Below are 18,795 nucleotides of genomic sequence, written 5' to 3'. Positions count from 1 at the left end.
TTATTAGGATTTTAACGTCATATTTTACACACTTTGGTTACATTTATGACAGAAATGGTAGTTATTCAATACACAAGATTCATCAGTTCACAAGGTTAACGTCAAACACATTCATGGACAATTTTGTATCTCCAGTTAACCTAACTGCATGTTTTGGACTGCGTGAGGAAACCGGAGCTACCGGAGGAAACCCACACAGACACAGGGAGAACATGCAAACTCCACACAGAAAGGACCTGGACCGCCCCACCTGGGGATGGAACCCAGGACCTTCTTGCTGTGAGGCGACCCACTTAGCCACCGTGCTGCCCAAATAAAAAAATTTAAACAGTTCAGGAACAACATAATGATAATAACAGATGTTCTCTGGGCCCAAAAAAAGGCCATTTACATTGTTACCTGTGTGAATAACAGGATCTATGGATATTTATGGTGGGTTTTTTTTATAAATTTATGCAATTTTATCTGAACGACCAATATCTACCTGTCAAAAATAATGTTAACTCACATTTATCACAGGTAGAGACTATGGTGTGGTATACAGTGCTGTGAAAAGTATTTTTCCCTTTCCGAATTATTGTATTTTTTATATTTGTCACACTTATATGTTTCAGATCATCAACCTACTTTTAATATTACCCATATCTCAAGTAAACACATTTTTTTAAATAAAGTCCTTTTATTGAGAAGGAATGTTCTCAAACATACTGAGAAAAGCAGAAATCGGGTTGAAAAGAGAAAGAGAGGTCTTTTAGTATTAAAGTATCAATTTAGAATCATTTTTAGGGATATTTCATAGTACTTAGACAGGTTAATTTGCCAATACATGAATTTGCTGATTTATGTAGGTACGATTAGCATTTGGCTAACAGGGTGGCAGCAATAGACCAGCTAACTTACTGCTAACAAACTAGCTACAAGGAATCACTTAAGACTATTATGTCTAAATACTTTAATACTACGATGTCTCTTTTTAAGGAACTAACACATGTATATGTTCAAAAACGTATTTTTGTAAACGGTCTGGCATTTCTTTGATCCTTCTCTGTAGGTTTTGTCTTTTCAAATGCAACAACTGGTTGATTATGTACATGCCCTTGTACATGCCCTACATGCATCGATCAAACTGCTTCTCAGTCTTGACCCTTAGCACCACAGCTTGATTGATGATGACAGCACATGGCGCCTGAACAAACTTAAATCATGTCATCTCAAAATGCAAATGCAGTGAGGGGTGAGTATAAAAAATAAATAAATAAATTGTCCGTTTAGACACTAAAGCTTGTTTTGACCTGTTAGAGACGGGCAGTATTGCGTACGGAGAGTCATGCACTACTTTCCTTATCAACCACAAGTTTGACCATTCCCTTCATCAGACACAGCCAATCATTTCTATGTGGGCACTCAGCTGGTCAATAGCACAACTGATTTCTAAACTTAAGAGTTCGAGATATCAGCAGTGGTGGGCTAGCGCAACAGAATTCTGTGCTACCCGAGTGCTTTAAAAATGTTTTGTTTTGATTTAGTCAACATTTGTCAATAATCTACCTCTCACCACATACAGTCAGTGACATAGTCACAGTCACACTTCTTACTCGAACTTCTTTAGCCCCAACCTCTCACCCACTACAAGCCCCTATCTGCCTACTGCTGGACATCTGGAGCCTTCTGACCAAAATATCGGCATCTTCATGTTTCAGCAGAGTCTTTAATACTGTAACAGACAATAACAAAGATCCTTATCTGAGTCTGGATGTCCATTAATCAATAGCCATATTGAACTTTCTGCTATGGAGACCTTAAAGTTTTATAGACACTCCAGCTCTTGTCCATCTTGTGTATTTTCTTTTTCTTTACATGTGTGTGGCAATAACCTGCAATTTTGTAATTATCCTACAGAGAGAAGTATTAAAAAACACACTACTTTCTGCCAGCAGCTTGTTTTGACTCTGGATCCTGTATCAGTAGAGCATGATGGCCGCTGTCCACGTTGCATACTTCAGCGCTCCAACATGTACTAACGTACTCTTCCTCCGGGCTGAACAGCGGAGAAACACTCAGCAATCTCAGCAATCAGAAATGAAGCCTGAGCAGGAACAGGCAGAGAGAGAGCAGAGAAGTGAGACTGCTCCAGGCTACAAAGATTCTTCTAGTTTTTGTTTTTAGGTGGAGTTGTAGGTTTGAGAAATCATTAACAGAACACCTGTCGACTTCTGACTTCCAGAAAAGTTATTATAATATTACACTGTTCTTTTACTGAAGCAGCTCTGAACTGAAAACATGGTTTAAATGTTAAAGGGAGGGTGATAAGATTCAGTCAGGATTTAAGGATTAAGAAGAAAAATATTTAATATTCCCTTTATCACCTCTTAACATTTGTGGCTGGATTTGTTATTTGGGTCAAATATAAAAATTACGCAGAAGCATTTTCCCTTCTGTTAATTTAAACAGACTCGTAAGTACAAACAAATTAAAATACATACATTGGTTTAGTTTTAACACTGGTATTACTGTAATCCGATCGAAGTGTAATTTATTAAACACAGTTAGTTAGCCAGGACCAAAACCACGGGTTGTCATTGTGAGTACTGTCTGTAAGATTTTAATGTGTAGTGTAGCAATTTGTGGACATTCAGCCAAAAGGGCATTTGTTGTACAGCTAATACACTATTAAGTTTAAATCCCAGCGGTGCTATCTACCTAGCCAGGAATCTAAAAGGCACAACTGGCCATGCCTGAAAAAGGAAATGTTGAAGGGTTACTTCTGCTTTCTGGTCAAGGCATCTGCATGAGTGAAAGTTAAAATCTGACTATGTACATGATGTGAGAATCTATTGCTGGCAAGTAAAAAGAAGTGGCCACTGATGGCAAGTTTAAGCATTTGTGATGTCATTATGGACCAATCTTTGTGCATAGTGGAGAAGCCATGGTGGAATAGATTTTCCCAAATTGCTGCTACCAATGTAAGAATGTAATTTATATAGGAAGAATGTCTTCTTGTATTTCATAATTGATTTTTTGAACCTGTTAGCAATGGGTGTGGCTAAAACATCTGAACTCCCATGAATATACTTTGCCATACATTGTATTTAGTATGCCATTTTGAGTGTACACAAAGTTGTGGCAAATATTAAGATTAGGATATTACATAGGCTGCTATTATGGGATGGCTTAAGGACAGAGGGATATTGCTTACATAATGCTTATTCATTGTTATACGTAGGTATATAAAAGTCTAGTTCACAGGTGCTTAGATTCTATAGTAATGATTTATTCAGGTAATGTATGAAAAGGAACTCACCAGGCAGGTGACCATGCTGTTTACTTAAGCTGGGCTCAATTGTTTGATTTCATTTACTGGAAAGTCCTTCAGTGAAAGATCAAGGAGAACAAGGCTAAAAAATGGGGCAGGAGCTTGAGGACGTGTCAACACCAGAATAAAGTTCCACTTCTTCTGCCAACTGGCATTTCATTCCGGTCCTGAAACTCAGTGCTTAAATACTTAGTGTAAGACTCATTACATTTATCTTCCAAACCTGCTCAAACATATTCAGTGACTCCTTCATCTTCTCTCAGTTTACTCAGAGTGAAAAAAGACTGCCTGTCTTAAAATGAAACCCTTAACCCTAGCGTGTAAACATCAGAAATGTCATGTTTTTTACACCTAGAAAAAAAGTAGCTTTATTTGAATGACAATTAGAATGAAACCATCCAGAAGAAGAGCAAATATGAGAAATTTTTTATTCATTTATTTAAACATGTCAGCCTGATAAGGTTTGTATTGGGGGTGGGGACACTGCCAAGTTGTCACTGTTGGGCCACTAAGCAAGACCCTTAACTCTCGAATCCTTAATTAGAGTTCGGTCATAATTGTAAGATGCTTTGGATTAAAGCATCTGCAAAATGCTGCAAATGTAAATGTACTGCAAATCAGTCATAATCGAATGAGTTGGCGGTCATCTCGGTCAGGGGAGAGTCATTTTTGCTCTCTACTGGTCTTGTTGTCCCTAATGTCTAGCAGTTAGTTCAGGTAATCAATAAAAGCAGTGAGGATTGCTAGTGTTAGAATCCAACAGACACTCTACATATGCTGATTATACACAATATATATTATAATTATTTAGTCAGAGCAATTGTGATAAAATTGCACAATTACACAATTTAGTCAATAATTTTGCAAAATTAATTTTATTTTAATGCATCATATATTTAGAGAACACAAAAAATGCAATTCATGTCACCAGCACAGGACCACTTGCATCATTACACCTTTAAAATTATTTCACTTTCTCTTTAACAAACATACAGCAAAGAAAAACCTCTAATCTCTTTTACACCAGGACTAGATGACAGTTAAATGGAGCAGAGTAACAACAGAAGGTAGCTGCTTTTAAGTCAGTTTAAGTAAGGTTAAGTTTAGGAAGCACTGCTCAACAAGGTTAGAATTTTGTCTTTACACTTTGGCATTATCTGTTCACCAGTAATAATTCTAAAAATTACATAGGCATGCTCTGTCTAAAACATGTACATACACAATCATCAAACACAGACCCACACACTCACTACAACATCACAAAGTCCAAAGTGCAAAAATATTAATCATTTAGAAGATTGCAAATGACGAGGTTTACTTAATACTGCGCTGAGGGGATCCAGCCCTTCTTTTATTAGTGTACCCTCTTCTGGAGATCTTTAGGCCCTGCAGGTTTACTTCAGGTTGCCAGACGTTTAGCTTGCTTCAAGGATCAGACAGGGTGGACAAAAACATAAAAGTCAGGGTTCTGTGCAGGCCACAACAGTTTTACTACTGTTGGCCATATAGTGTACATGTTTCCTACAAGTCTTTTAATTAAACTGTATATTTTAAAAGTGGGCCTAGACTGCACAGTAACACATGAATGTATTCTAGCGTATCATTCTGGTACTTACCAACAGTGCCTCCTGGTTGTCAGCCAGAGCCTGTTTGGCCAGGTAACGCTCCCGCTTGACCTTCAGCTCCAGAGACTCTGGCACGTCAGGAACCATCCAGTCAATCAGGCGAAGCACAAAGAACACCACATGCTGAAAAAACATATTTCAACTGAATTAAGAGAAATATCATTAGTAAAAATATTTAATTAAGTTCTGAGTCTGTGGTGCTTGGATGGCACAGCAGTCTAATGCACTAGCCCACTATCACTAAGATCTTGAGTTTGCTGTCGACTGGACAGGCACGATCCCAAACACCCTTGACTGTGTCTGAGAAGAGGAATAGTCAAACAGGCTCCTTATTTTTGCTTTAAATGTAGGCTGATAGAGGCGCCAATACTACATGGCTGATTCATAAATAATAGTCTGTGACTCGTCATATGTGATACTGCTCTCTGTAAGACCATGTCTCTGGAAGGTGATAAAGAAGGTGACTGCGGGAGTGTGTGATAGTCTGTGGCGTCTCCTTGGTCAGGATGTAGGTTTGAAGTGGCAGGAGTTTACAATTCGCAAGGAGCAAACCTTTCTCCACAGCGATGTGAAAGATTCAGTGTACAACAAAATGCAAATGTTAGTTGAAGTAACTGTTCTAAACATGATGCACATTGTTATTAAAAGAGCAATTACTTTTTTTTTTACAAAGATAAAATTGTATTTCATAACTTTCGTAATTATACCTCAAATAAATGAAATAATGTCCTACAATGTGTTGATTTGTACAAATTTCTTGTGTGTAATATATTTTGTTTAATAATCTAAAATAATTCAGTGTTAAATTGCAGAAAGAAAATTTTACTTTTACACAGAACTGAATGCCTGCAAATATCTTATATGACCAGACTGAATGATGAAATGAACTTACAGGTACTTGTAGTTCTTACCTCAAATGCAATGATGAAGCCAAGTCTGACTGCAAGAAGTTCCCAGTAAACTAGACTGTAGCTCCCATTTTCATCTCGAAAAGCTTTATATCTGAGTAAACACAACAAAAGCTTTATATCTGAGTAAACACAACAAAAGCTTTATATCTGAGAACAACAATTTAGGAAGAACTCAGTTAGGAATAGTTATTCTCAGGCAGAATAGTTCGCTGCCATAACTGTTATGGTAAGGGCACTGACACCCTCTGCTGGCACAACAGCTACACTGAGCAACATCATACTGTAGTTCCACCCAAACGCTTTTGCTAATGCTAACGCTACTAATGCTTTCACTGTGGAATGATGACGGGATGAAAAGTAAACTGATTTATGTTAACTTTTTGTTAATAGCTACTACATTTGTTATTGTTCTGTATGTATAAAAGCTGTTCTGAAATAACAAATTTATTAGAACATACAGTATATGGCCAAAAAATGTGTCAAAAACAATCCTACCTTCTAGGTTCAGGTTTAAGCCATGTGTATAGTTTACAAGGGCATAAAAATAAATTAAGTACAATAGATAACAGACAGATAAATAAATAGATAGACAGACAGACAGATAGATAGATAGACATACAGATAGATAGATAGATGGACGGACAGATAGACAGACAGATAGATGGATAGATAGACAGATAGATGGATGGACGGACGGACAGGGATGGATGGATGGATAGGCAGACAGACAGACAGACAGACAGACAGATAGACAGATAGATAGATAGATAGATAGATAGATACCTGTATTTTACATATATTGGGTAGCTGTAGGACGTCAACACCACAAGTGAAGTTGAATAAACAAATGAACGTGTGAATAAATGAATGAATGTAGGAAGGAAGGAAGAAAGGAAGGAAGGAAGGAAGGAAGTCAACCCAGTCAGCCCTTACCTGCACATGCCATGGCTGGAGTAGTTGTAGCTGGGAGGAGCATAGGCCAGTGTAAAATTCACATAGCCATCTAAATTATTATACCTATACTGGTAGAGCAGTCGAGGCAGGAAATCAGATGTAAATGCAATAAGAAAAGCCTGGAAAGAAAATAACACTTTTAATAATATAGTATTTTTATTAGTTTATGAAAGTATATCCATAAATAGTTTAAATGTAATTAATTACCAACCCTTGATCAACAGCTGTTCTTTTTCTGAATGAATGTTTGGAACACTATATGGCCAAAGGTTTGTGGACACCTTCTCCTAAGTTCAGGTCTCCGCATACTTTTGACCGTATTTATTTTAAATTTATTGTGAATGTCCAATACTATATTCACTCCATGTATATAAAAACAAACATTTGGCAGTACGTTCTGTGAAAGATTAACTTACATTAACAATGACAGAAAGATGGGACAGGGCCTCCAGAATGATGAACCACACACCAATCTTCTGCGCCCGCTCAGCCACAGGCCGCCGGTACTCACACACAAACTTGTGTGCGTCTAGTCTCACCTCGGCCCAGTTATTTAACAAAGCAAAGAGAGGAGCCAGCGGGAATGCAGCCACAAAAATGGTGATGAAACCAAACTGCAGCACTATGATAAATAAAATGTGATTATAGAATAGTCTTAAAGCCATTTATTCTTCAAGCATATTTGGAAAATATGTTAATGGTCTTTCCTGGATATACAATAGTGAAATATTGTAAATATGAAATGTAAATGTGTTTCTTTTATCTCATATTCACCACACTCACTATCTCAGATATAGTGTAAAATGCACATCAGGTTCAGGTATTATTTGTTTACACATGCAATTATATTTTATCCAGTACTTTGCATTTATTTTGGTGAAATGGTCCAAACTGAATGGAATCCTCCATAGACCCAATTTGGGAATAATCTTGCACAATTGTTTATTTTACAAAAAATCTTGTAAATTAAGGCATACATGTCTTACCAATTTCAAGATACTCATCAAACAGGCCTTCACACTCAATCAGCTCATAGTCCTGCTCCCAGCACTCTGGCTCCCGACCAGTCTGAGCTTTTTTCACTGACGTCAGGGCCTTTTTCTGCCTCCATGCTTTCACTTTACTGTGCACATCCCCCCACACACATATACACCAACACACCCACACAGAGCCGGATACAGAGAACAAATTATTATCTCAAAAATTACATTTAAGCCTTTTCTAACGTTATAGGTATACTAGAAAATAAAATGCATTGTCTCACTTTATCTAGGTCCTGAGTCTGACCTTTAAAATATCAGCTAAATCAGTTTGGTGAGAAAGACACCACCCTGCGAAATGCCTGCACTGCGCTGAAGTGATAAATATTCTAACGTCTCTTACACAAACTCACAGTATGTAATAAGGTGACCCTGCAGAACTCAGCAGACCCTGCAGCAGTAGTCAAGCTAATCCAGCTGGCAGAGAGCCACAATGCAACACTTTGCTTTAGTTTCATAATGCTGACTCACTCCAACAATCAGCACAATTACTGCCATGCAGCAGTTATCAATACAGCAATTATTACTGAAAACCCTGACGATGCACAGTGTAAACGTTGTATAATCACAAACGGTGTTCATAAATAAAAGCACTACTGAACATTCATCCCCAAGTGCATGAAGATAAAAGGTTACCAAAAGGTGGGCTGCACTAAACCATTTTAAAGGAAAAAAACTCACCCAATAGCATAACTGTTGCTGTATCATTCAGGACTCAACATAAACAAGGTACATAATTTATCCGTAAAAAAAACTGAACATCTGAATATTGCTTTGTTCTTCCCATACTTGATGCAGACACAGTGATGTCACTGATTTCATTTTTTTTTTTACACATTTTTCAGTAAGTGGTTTGAAGGACAATGGCATTTTTTCACAGGTTTTTTAATACGTTTCCCACAGTACATTTCCCTATTTAAACAAAGACAGCTCCCAGATTCACCTTTATCCTATTTCATTGAGCATCATTACACCTTGTTACATCATTTTGTGTTTCTTAGCATTGGAGTCTGCCATGTTTTTATTTGTAAGAAGCAAAAAACACTTAAGCAAGTTAAGAAGCTTTAGTGGCTATCTTGAAATCTGGGTGGATTAACATTAAGATTTCATATTAAGACAAGTGAGACAATAAACCTACGGTAAGACAAATTCTTGGATGTTGTTAATGAGCTGTTTCCCCATCATGATGATGAAGAGCTGCTCGGCAAGCTCAATCAGACATCCTCCCGGCCCACACTGCAATCCACACAACACAACACAAACCCACACATTAACATCATGCAGCAACCTTCAGCTCACAAACATAACGTGCAAGTGATTATTAAAACCGATAAAATGATGGACATTAGCAAACTTATGAGAGCTAATTCACTGCAGATGTTCAGAACTCACATCCTCATTTCTCATTCCAAATAAAGTGCCATAGTGTCCGGGGTAGCCAACAAACCTGTCAGAGAAAAGCATGAGTCACTTAAAAACCCATTATTACTAATGTGCTTATACTAACTCATACAAACAGATAAATTGGAAGAATCCAATAAATCTGAAACATAATTTTTAAAAATGTGATGCTAAATTAGAATGATGTTTATTATAAATTACCTTCCCTTGAAAAAGGCCACATAGAAAGGAGAGGAGTAGAAGTTGACAAACTGGAAGATGAACACTTTAAACGTGAAGGCGTCCTCATACTGCGTCTGCGTCCTGTGCATTTCTGTAACCCAATGTGTGCTTTTTAACAACATAACATTATAGCATAAACCAGTCATAAAATCAAGGATTATTATAATGAATTTACCCAGTTCCGAACAAAATATATTTCATTTTAAATCAAATGCAGAACATAGACTTTTTATTAACATCGTGCACTACATGGCAGAAAGTATCTGAACACCATAACATACCAGTAAAGTAAAAAGCTGGCATCTTTTTCCAAGATGAATGTATGTCAAATGGAAATCTTATTTCTTCAGTAACTTCATAGTCAGTCTTGTTTGTGATTATAGGCCATATAGTTGGTTCTGAGAATGCTTTCACTAGATTTTGGAACATGGCTACATCCGTTTGTTTCCAGTTACCCTTAACACACAAGTAACCTTTAATAATTATCTTTTTAAATTATGATACCATCAATTGTTAGGTTTTTTTCTGTTTATGTGATAAAAGTCTTATGTTATAATTGTTCCAAATTTTTTGGAACATGCTGCAAGCATCAAATTAGGATCTAGAATGTCAATGAAGTTTATAAGGTAAATCACTGTTTAGAAAGGAAGAAAGAAATTTAGAAATCACTGCTTCCTGTTTTGAGTGACTTTCAATTGTGACCGTATACAATCTTAGCAACTGAGAGTTAAGGACCTTGCTCAAGGGCCCAACAATGGTAATCTGGCATATGTGGGGCTTGAACCTGCAACCTTGCGTTCACCAGTCTTAACTACTGCCCCAATAACAACAATTAGAGTTGACCGGGCCAGATCTAGCAGGGCTAGAAATTGGACTGACTTGTTGAAAAGGTGGCATCCAATTAGCACAACCTCCTTAGCACAACCCATTCTAAACAAATCAACTAATTAGAAGTAGCGACCACATACTTTTGGCCATGTATTGTATATGTATACAATCGAATTTCATGTGTCAGAGGGGGCGTGTGCTTATCTATGGACCTCCTGTGCATGCAGCAGAAGAATTGCACCAAATAATGGAAAAGTACCACACTGAGGAGAAAAGGTGGGGAGAGGGGTGTTGTAAAAAAAAAGAACGACAATGATTATGCAGTGCTGGTTGTAATAATGCTGTAACTGCAGACTGTAAACAAAAATGTGAGTGCTAAAATGTATAGCTGAGTGCACAAATAACTGGGGTTCAATGATTTTCATTTTCTGGGCTGACAGCATCGGAATGAAGTGCGCTGTTTTATGGTCGCTGGTGTCAGCTCTGCAATGCTTACCCCATTTAGTGAGCTGCTCAGCTAGTGCTGTGTACACCTGACCCATTAGCAAGATCAAAGCCAGGTTCACCATACTGCTGGAGATGTTGGCAATGTTCCCAGCCTGAAAGAAATGGAGGAGAACTACATGGTTTAGGAACTCTTGCAGGCAGCGGTATTGATTGAAGTGATGAACTGTGAAGAGCGTAAGAGATGGTAATTAACCAAGTAGCTCTTTCGTCAAGTGCTTGCCTGAGTGCGCAGCATGGAGCTCCCAGTCTCGTACATCATCACGCTCACTATACTGCGGTAAATGATGACAGTAACTAAGAATATCATCACCACACACAGCTGAGGAGAGATAAGAGAGGAAATGATGAGCCGAACCACACATATAGTGAATCGTCTTTTTTTCATTTAGCAGGAAATTGTATCCCATAAGTCATCAGGCTCACCATTATGACAATGACCATTGATCCAGTGAACATGCGTGAGAGTCGGGCTTTCTCTGGGAAGTACGGCTCCTTCACTCCTGTCACAGGGTTCTCTTCCATTGCCGGGGCCATGGCTGCAAACTCTGGCCGTGGAGGCTCCTGAAAATCAATTTATTAAAAAAAAATACTATTTTTGGAGGAATATAATTTTTGGAGGGTAAATACAGAAAGGAAAGATTAATAAAATGAAATTATCATTATGATCAGTCTACGGATGCTCACTGGAGTGTGAGTATAGTAACAGTAGGTCGTCATAAATAAAGTGCTCAAGTTGGGCTATACTGCTGCAAGAGATCAGCAAGAAAACACTAAGTGTAAGTCATAAGCAGGAATTTGTAGTTAATGCAGAAGGATGTGTACAGTTGCAGAAAGCCCAAGACTGCCATAGCAAACACCATAGGGGCAAAGTTATGTGGACACTTGTCTGATTGCTTGATTGATTATATGCTTCCAACTTTGTGTTAAGGCTCTTTTCTGTTCCAGCATGACCATCCACTTATGCAAAAAGCAATGTTTATAAACCATAGTTTGCCAAGTTTGGTGTGGAGAAACTCCAGTGACTTGCACCTTAACCTGACAGAACATCAGTGGGATGAATTAGTGCATTGACTTTGAGCCAGGCCTTCTCATCCAACATCAGTGACTGACCTCAAAATAGGCACACAGAAATTTAGAACTGCACATGGTTTTGGAATGGGATGGCCAACAAGCTCATGGTCAGGTATAAGTGTTTGTAAACTACTGCATTTATAGCAACGCTTATAAGTCAACCATAAACAGGATGTAGAACTGTACATATTTCATGCCACACCTCGTCCTCATGGAAGTCCATGCAGTCCCAGTGATGAGCCAGTGTGGCATTCTTACGCTTCCAGTACTCAAGGAACGTGATGGCCCAGAAGGACATGAACACACTGAAGAAGACTGTTCCAGGATGGTCAAACAGGTAACCCACCTAACGACAACAAAAAAACCTTTAGGATTATTTTAGAACAAGTCAAACTGGATTGTTTTAATAGTAAAAATGCTAAGCTGCATACCTTGGCCATGGGGCAAATGTCAGACATATTCCACGGTTTACACATCTCACAAAGAGGACACATTAGATAGCGGCTCCCGTTCTCGCAGATTTCCTTTCTGTGCACAGCATGAAGATATAGAACAGATCAGCAGCAGCAGAAAATGAAGCTGTGTTAATGAAACTCAGCAACCAGAATAATTTGATTAGGGATGTAGGATCACTAAAGTGCCCAAATGTCTTCACATAATCAGATCTGAAGCTAAGAAATTTTACAGGAGATACATGAGTCATACTGAGAAGAACATCAGGATCTAATTGCTGGAGGGAGTAAATTAGTTTTATCTGTGGATCAATTGCACTAATAGGTTGATCATATGTGATATAGCGTCAGAGACGATGCAGAGAGTCAGATGAGTCAGTTTCATCTTCTCTCTCTCATCATGTCTTTTTCCTGTGTAATACATTTGCTGCAAAAATCCCATCCTAACAGCAGCCACAAAGCACCTTTGGTCAACTGTTTCCATGGAAACAGATTAATGACATCAAGAGAAACACTCTGACAGTGCAATGTTTGTTGCAGTAGCCTGTGGAACAAAAGATCAAGTTTAGCTCAAGTTTAGTAACAGGTAAATACCCATGCACCCTCTGTGTCTTTTCTCCTCCATATTTCTCCCTCTGGCATCTAATCAATGCCAGTTCATCTATTGCAGTTCTCATGCTCCTTATACGACCTTCATGCTGGCTGAGAAGTGCCGAGACTATTACGCACCCCCTCCAAGAAGTGCGCAGTCGCCTGCAGCGTCTTTTCACCTGCCAGTGGTGAAAGTTGCGTAGTTTATGCAGATACATGCTATAAGCTACACAAATAACCCACCACAACTGTAGGAACCTCAACCAGACAGCAAAGGTTGCAATTGTACAGCAACAAATAAGCTCAGACACAGCCAGTTGTGCCTGTTTTGATGCCTGGGACACAAACTGGTTTGGACAGAGTGTGTTTTTCTGTGAGTTCTTTGTGAATGTTGCCATTTGTGCAGTAATCCTTAGTGACTGTTTACAATAGTACATAGAGGTCAGAGTGTGTGTGGTATACTGACGCTGGGGTGTTGGATCCCATAGTCATAATCCCCGAAACAAACACAAGCGTCCCAACTATCGCCGCAGGAAGGAGCCATGCCGTGTAAAAACCTGTGACACCAAACAGAACTACATTAACATATTAAACTAACCATACAACATATTCATCTATAACTAAGGACGTTATTATGGATTTTTGATCTTGTTTGATTCACACAAGAGCCCAAAAGTCAGTAACAGATAGGCCTCAACTCTAATTCATCCCACTATGGTATATTGGAGTGAGATTTCCATGAAAATCTATGGGGCCAAATAATGAAAAAAAAAAAAAGAAATAGAAATATACCATTATTCTTCCCCAGCTAAAATGTAACTGAGGCAGATCTAGCAGGCTGAAATTTGACAAACACCTGGCATCACATGGCAGTGCCATGTAAAAGTAAATGCAGAAGTTTGCTTCTCTATTTTTCGATTGCCAATGTTTATAAAATTGCAAGGCTGTATGCTTGCTCGTCACTCTAAAATCATCAAACCCACTTATTAGACTGGCAAATAAAGTGTTTACTCACCAAGCCATGCAAAGTAAAGGGCTATTTTCTCCCCAAAGTATTCTCGTATATGATCCAGAGGCTGGTACTTGTACCATTTTGACCAGCGAGCCCAGTAGTGATACAGGACCTGCCTCTTGTTTAACTGATCAGGAGAGATCTCATATTTCGGCAGTTCATATGGACCCTAATGCAAAAATATTACCTGTTATTAAAAATCACATGTGCAGCATATTTACAGAAGATAGATTTAATACCTGGCTGATCTCTTACATCGTGTAGAGGAAATGCTGCTTTGAAGGCGCCTTCGTTTAACAGTCGAGCCACTCCGACCTCAGCTCGTTTCCGTTTGCCATACACAGTACTTGCTAGGATCTCATACACCTGAACAGAAACACAAAATTGAGTTGTTTTGGATATTTATTATGGGTTTTCTGACAATATACTGGGTCAAAAATGTTGTATTTTGTGAGGTTAAACATGTTCTATCAAAGTCAATGAACAAAGGCTTGGAGCAAGAAGCACAAACTATTGTCCTATGAGGGTGGGGTCAAAACCCAAGACCAATTCACAAAGGCTTGGTGCAAGAAGTCCAAAACCAAAACCTTAAGCAATGGGAAAACATATAGTCTAAAGAACCAACAATAAACACATTTCCTATATTTGGACAGATTTGTGTTTGGAGGAAAGGCAAATGATGGTCCATCCAGCATCCATCAGCCTAATGTTGAGTACAGTGAGAGATCTATAATGTTTTAGGCACCGTATAGTGGAAATCATAACGTCCACGGTAACAGAACTGCAGTTTTATAGGACCTGATGCAAACATATTTAAGGATAATATGGGCAATATATACCACTAAAACTGATTTGTAAATTATTTTTTGCACTTCTTGACCCACCTCTTAGAACTCACAGAAGAAAATGTCTACTAAGTGAAGTGCAAAACACTTCTGTAAGTTGCACTGGAAAAGAGCTTCCATTAATGCTATATATGTAATCTGAGTCTTCTATTGCCATTAAGGAGAAAGAGCACTTTCTTATTATTATTGTCTAAGCTTTCAAATTGTTTTTTTTCCCCACATACCTTTGGACATATAGTGAATGTTTGGGTTAGAGTTGTTGCTAATTTAAGAAACACTTTGGTCACACTGGGTGGTAAGATTGGAAAGGTAACTTTGAAACCTGCTGCCACATATGTTGTTTACTTAAAGCATGTCTAACTACAGCCTGTGGGCCATATGCAGCCCATTACCATTTTTGAAATAGCGAGGTATTTTAGAAATCAAATTAAAGGTGGCACACTATTAAGCTGGTTTTAAAAACTGGGTTTTTTTTTCGCAATAAACAAATCTAAAATGCTCCCCATCTTCTTTCCCCCACCTCAAAACATTAATGTTACATCTACATTAACGTGCAGAAGCAAATGTAGAAGATCTCAGGCATGCTGGGAAAATAAATATTGTGTAAATAGGGTGTAATAATCTACCCATTAGGATTATAAACTGGTGAGTGAAATTGGCAAAATCTTAGTTTACAAACACAAATATACATCATTAGTCACTCAAATAAAAAGGAAATGTAATTGTTAGTAATCAGATAGGTCTATCATGTTTTATTTGTTTTATTACAAAAGAGTCTGTGGCCCGTGTTTTATTTTTACTCCATCTGGCCCCCAACAAGAAAAGTTTGAACACCCATGACTTAAGCCTATATGGCATTTAAACAAGCGCACTTACAATGCGGTGTCGCTGGGTGTTGGTAAAATAACTCTCATGATCCTCGCAGCCCAGAAACCTTGCAACAGGAGATAACCATTATATTAGCCACAGTGTCAGATTTCTATATATGAACAAAAAACAAATGGCTGATTCTGTGAGACCTTACTTTTCCAGCTTGGACTTGCGGAAGGCACACGTGTAATAATCCACTGGCCTGTTGGGCACATACTCTGCCATGATGTTCGGCACCCAGAGATTTTGAAGAACCCGAGCCGAGGTGTTAAATTCTGGATGAGGCTGCGCCTGTGGGCAAACAATATATGTCATATTCTAATCTCCTTAATGTTTTCAATAGAACTGCAAATTTCCCATAGGTGCTAAAAAACTAATAAAATTTGAGCATAAAAATGAGCAGGCTGGAACCTGTAGTGGCGCTCTCAGGCATAATTCCTCTGCATAGAACACCAACACGTCCCAGGGAGCACTGATCTTCAGATAGTGTACAGTCTTTTTTGCACTGGCTGATTCCTCCTATTAAAATAAAACAAAACCAAAACATTAAAAATTCCTCTCATGCAGAACAGATGTACAGAGAAACTTTTTGAGAAGAACTATAGGCACCTTTTCTAACAAGAGGCCGACACTTTGTAGATTCTGGATAAATTTGTCTCTCCATCTGGCCAGCTGAGCTTTCCTCTTCTCAGATCTGCTCTCCTCCTGGGCAGCCTGCTCCTCATCCTCCACAGTCTCACCATGGCTTTTACTTTTAGATCTTCGCTTCTTGCGGGACTTCACCTCCCATACCAGGACAAAATCTGCCACACAGCAGGAAAAAAGCAGATTATCACTATTATTGTGATATGCTGTATATAGTATATAGTGCTGCAAGCCACAATTCAGCTGATGATCATTTTACTGAGCATTTGATCAGAGATAGCAGAAATGTACACAGAGCCTTGAAAGTCATTTTTCCACTCAGTACATTACTGTATGTATTGTAGTATTAAGACCCTTTATTTATTCATCTGCAGACGCTTATTTGATCTGACTGCAACTACAGCTGCAAGTGTTCTTGGATACCTCTCAACATGATTTGCAAATCCATGGATGGATTTGGGCAGTTTATCCCAATCTTCAACAGCAGCTTCTTTGTCGAAAATGTACAAATGTTGGTCTAAGTTTGTTGACACTATTGTCCAGTGAAGGCCAGTATTGTCCTATAACACCTCCTTGATTTCTTAATTTTATGTCCTGAGGTTGTTACCCTGATTTAAAATAACCTCCACTGGGTGCCAATAGCCTTACACTGGCAAAGGCCACTAATTAGGGAAACACATGGGGTGTTTCTGATTGAGAATATTACTCTTTACTCTCTTAATTTCTTTTAAGGGTGAAAGAAAGATAACAAGAAGGTACAATAACAGTAGGAGAAATTCTAGATTCAGGATCAAGTCATGCTTACCAATTTTGGTTCGGCCATCTCTGAAATAGTTGCCAGGTGGCCGGGGTGGTGAGGTGGCTGTCTTCTCACATTGGACATAGATAGGGTCATCATCATCATTAGCTGTGGTATTTAGCTGGATTCATGTAACAGGTAGAGAAAATAAATAAGCACACTGAAAACATAAAGTGATTGGTGTAAATTCTGAAGTAAAGTCACTGTAGGGTCAAAAAGTATGTGGACAACTTTCCTAATTATTATTTATTTATTTATTAGGATTTTAACGTCATATTTTGCAAACTTTGGTTACATTCATGACAGGACAGGTAGTTACTGGTTACAAGAGATTCATCAGTCCAAGTCTTTAATGTCAATCACAGTCATGGACAAATTTGTATCTCCAATTCACCTCACTTGCACGTCTTTGCAACTGTGGAAAGAAACTGGAGCTCCCGGAGGAAACCCACGCAGAGGCGGAGAGAACAAGCAAAGTCCACAAAGAAAGGATCTGGACCACTCCACCTGAGAATCGAACCCAGGAGTTCGGTGTGAGTTTGGTGTGGCGGCCTCAACCCCACTGAACACCTCTGGGATGAATTCTTGTCCAGCATCATTAAAGAAACTCACAAAATGCTCTTTAGACTATATGGACACAAATTATTACAGACACTTATTAAAATCGTATCGAAACCCGAGACAGAAAAGTAGATGATATTATAGTTGCAAAAGGTAAAGGGGGGTTGCAAATCCAAATTTATGCTCATGAAAAAGGACATCCAACAAGCTTGTGGTCAAGTGTCCAGACATGTTTGCAGTAGTCTTGACAATGCAGTAAAAATGTATTCAGGGAAACCCAGTACAAGCAGGATTTCTCAACAATTCTTAAAGTAAGTCTTTCAAACATGAGTTCTGATGACTGAGAAGATTTATCAGACCACAGAGGTAGGATGTGGTGTGGTAAATGTGGTACAGCGCCTTCCTAATGAGCTCTAATAAACCATTCTAACTGTAGTAATTAGCCTGGGATTTGAGCAAGGAATCCAAATTACTCCACATTGATTGTGCTCATGTTAGTGATAGTGATGCAGTTTCTGAAAATATCAACATAAACATACCAGGAGGAATCGTAATGGCTATAAATCTAAAACTGAAACCTTTACTGTCAGAAAGCTGCACATTAAAGAGTATAAACATTTGAAATATTAATGAAAGGCACTTACATATCGGGGAGGGATGAAGCCCCCATTCTCCAGGCTCCCATAACACTCTGCACTGTAGGATTCCCCAGTGTGGTCCAGATCTAGCAGAACCTCACGGTCTTTCAGCAGCTCCGAGCCCTTTTTCCTTAGCATGAAGTACAGCTGGTTTAATAGATCAGCACCAGAAATGCGGGGACCTTGATGCTCATACACACCAACTACAAAAGTATATGGAGCCAGTTACACATTAACTGTGTAGTGCTGGCACTCCAGAGCATTGAATAAATTATGCATAGAACATGCATTGAGAGGAAACTGCCTCTAACTGCTTTTGAAGGTGAAAGCTGAGAGGAAAAAGGAGAAACTGCCCAAGTGCACACAGTGAGAGGTATGATGAGGAGAAGGAAGGAGGGAGGAAGGTCTGCAGTGAGCGCTCTCATTCACTGCATCCCTCTTTATCTGAGGCTCTTCTTAGAGAGAGACAAAAGCAATCAGCTACCATAACTCTTCTAAAACAGGAGCAAC

General features: G+C 38.7%; 1 protein-coding gene across 1 annotated transcript; it reads right to left on the bottom strand.

The window, feature by feature from the left end:
- Positions 1 to 4,172: 4,172 nt before the first annotated feature.
- On the bottom strand, positions 4,173 to 18,423 carry ano11 (anoctamin 11). Its single transcript, XM_063015508.1, has 23 exons — positions 18,292 to 18,423; positions 17,093 to 17,207; positions 16,252 to 16,445; positions 16,054 to 16,161; positions 15,797 to 15,933; positions 15,649 to 15,706; positions 14,183 to 14,293; positions 13,931 to 14,096; positions 13,382 to 13,472; positions 12,304 to 12,400; positions 12,075 to 12,218; positions 11,225 to 11,362; positions 11,022 to 11,120; positions 10,791 to 10,893; positions 9,446 to 9,557; positions 9,236 to 9,290; positions 8,982 to 9,079; positions 7,790 to 7,926; positions 7,220 to 7,425; positions 6,783 to 6,922; positions 5,850 to 5,940; positions 4,930 to 5,061; positions 4,173 to 4,736 (listed from the first exon to the last, which is right to left on the bottom strand). The coding sequence occupies exons 1-23, from the start codon at positions 18,421 to 18,423 to the stop codon at positions 4,713 to 4,715; spliced, it is 2,688 nt and encodes an 895-aa protein (XP_062871578.1). The 3' UTR covers positions 4,173 to 4,712.
- Positions 18,424 to 18,795: the final 372 nt, after the last annotated feature.

Source organism: Trichomycterus rosablanca, chromosome 19, assembly GCF_030014385.1.
Source record: "Trichomycterus rosablanca isolate fTriRos1 chromosome 19, fTriRos1.hap1, whole genome shotgun sequence".
In the NCBI taxonomy this organism is placed as follows: Eukaryota; Metazoa; Chordata; class Actinopteri; order Siluriformes; family Trichomycteridae; genus Trichomycterus; species Trichomycterus rosablanca.
This window is presented reverse-complemented; position numbering and strand designations above follow the sequence as displayed.

What these genes read in the sequence shown, in the direction of transcription:
- ano11 (XM_063015508.1), bottom strand. Translation starts at nt 18,423, where the DNA reads ATGCTAAGGAAAAAGGGCTCGGAGCTGCTGAAAGACCGTGAGGTTCTG. An exon ending in CAGCATTTCCTCTACACGAT is followed by an intron (nt 14,097 to 14,182) that starts GTAAGAGATCAG and finishes TTTTTGCATTAG; the next exon opens with GGTCCATATGAACTGCCGAA. An exon ending in GTGGCCTTTTTCAAGGGAAG is followed by an intron (nt 9,291 to 9,445) that starts GTAATTTATAAT and finishes TTTCTCTGACAG; the next exon opens with GTTTGTTGGCTACCCCGGAC.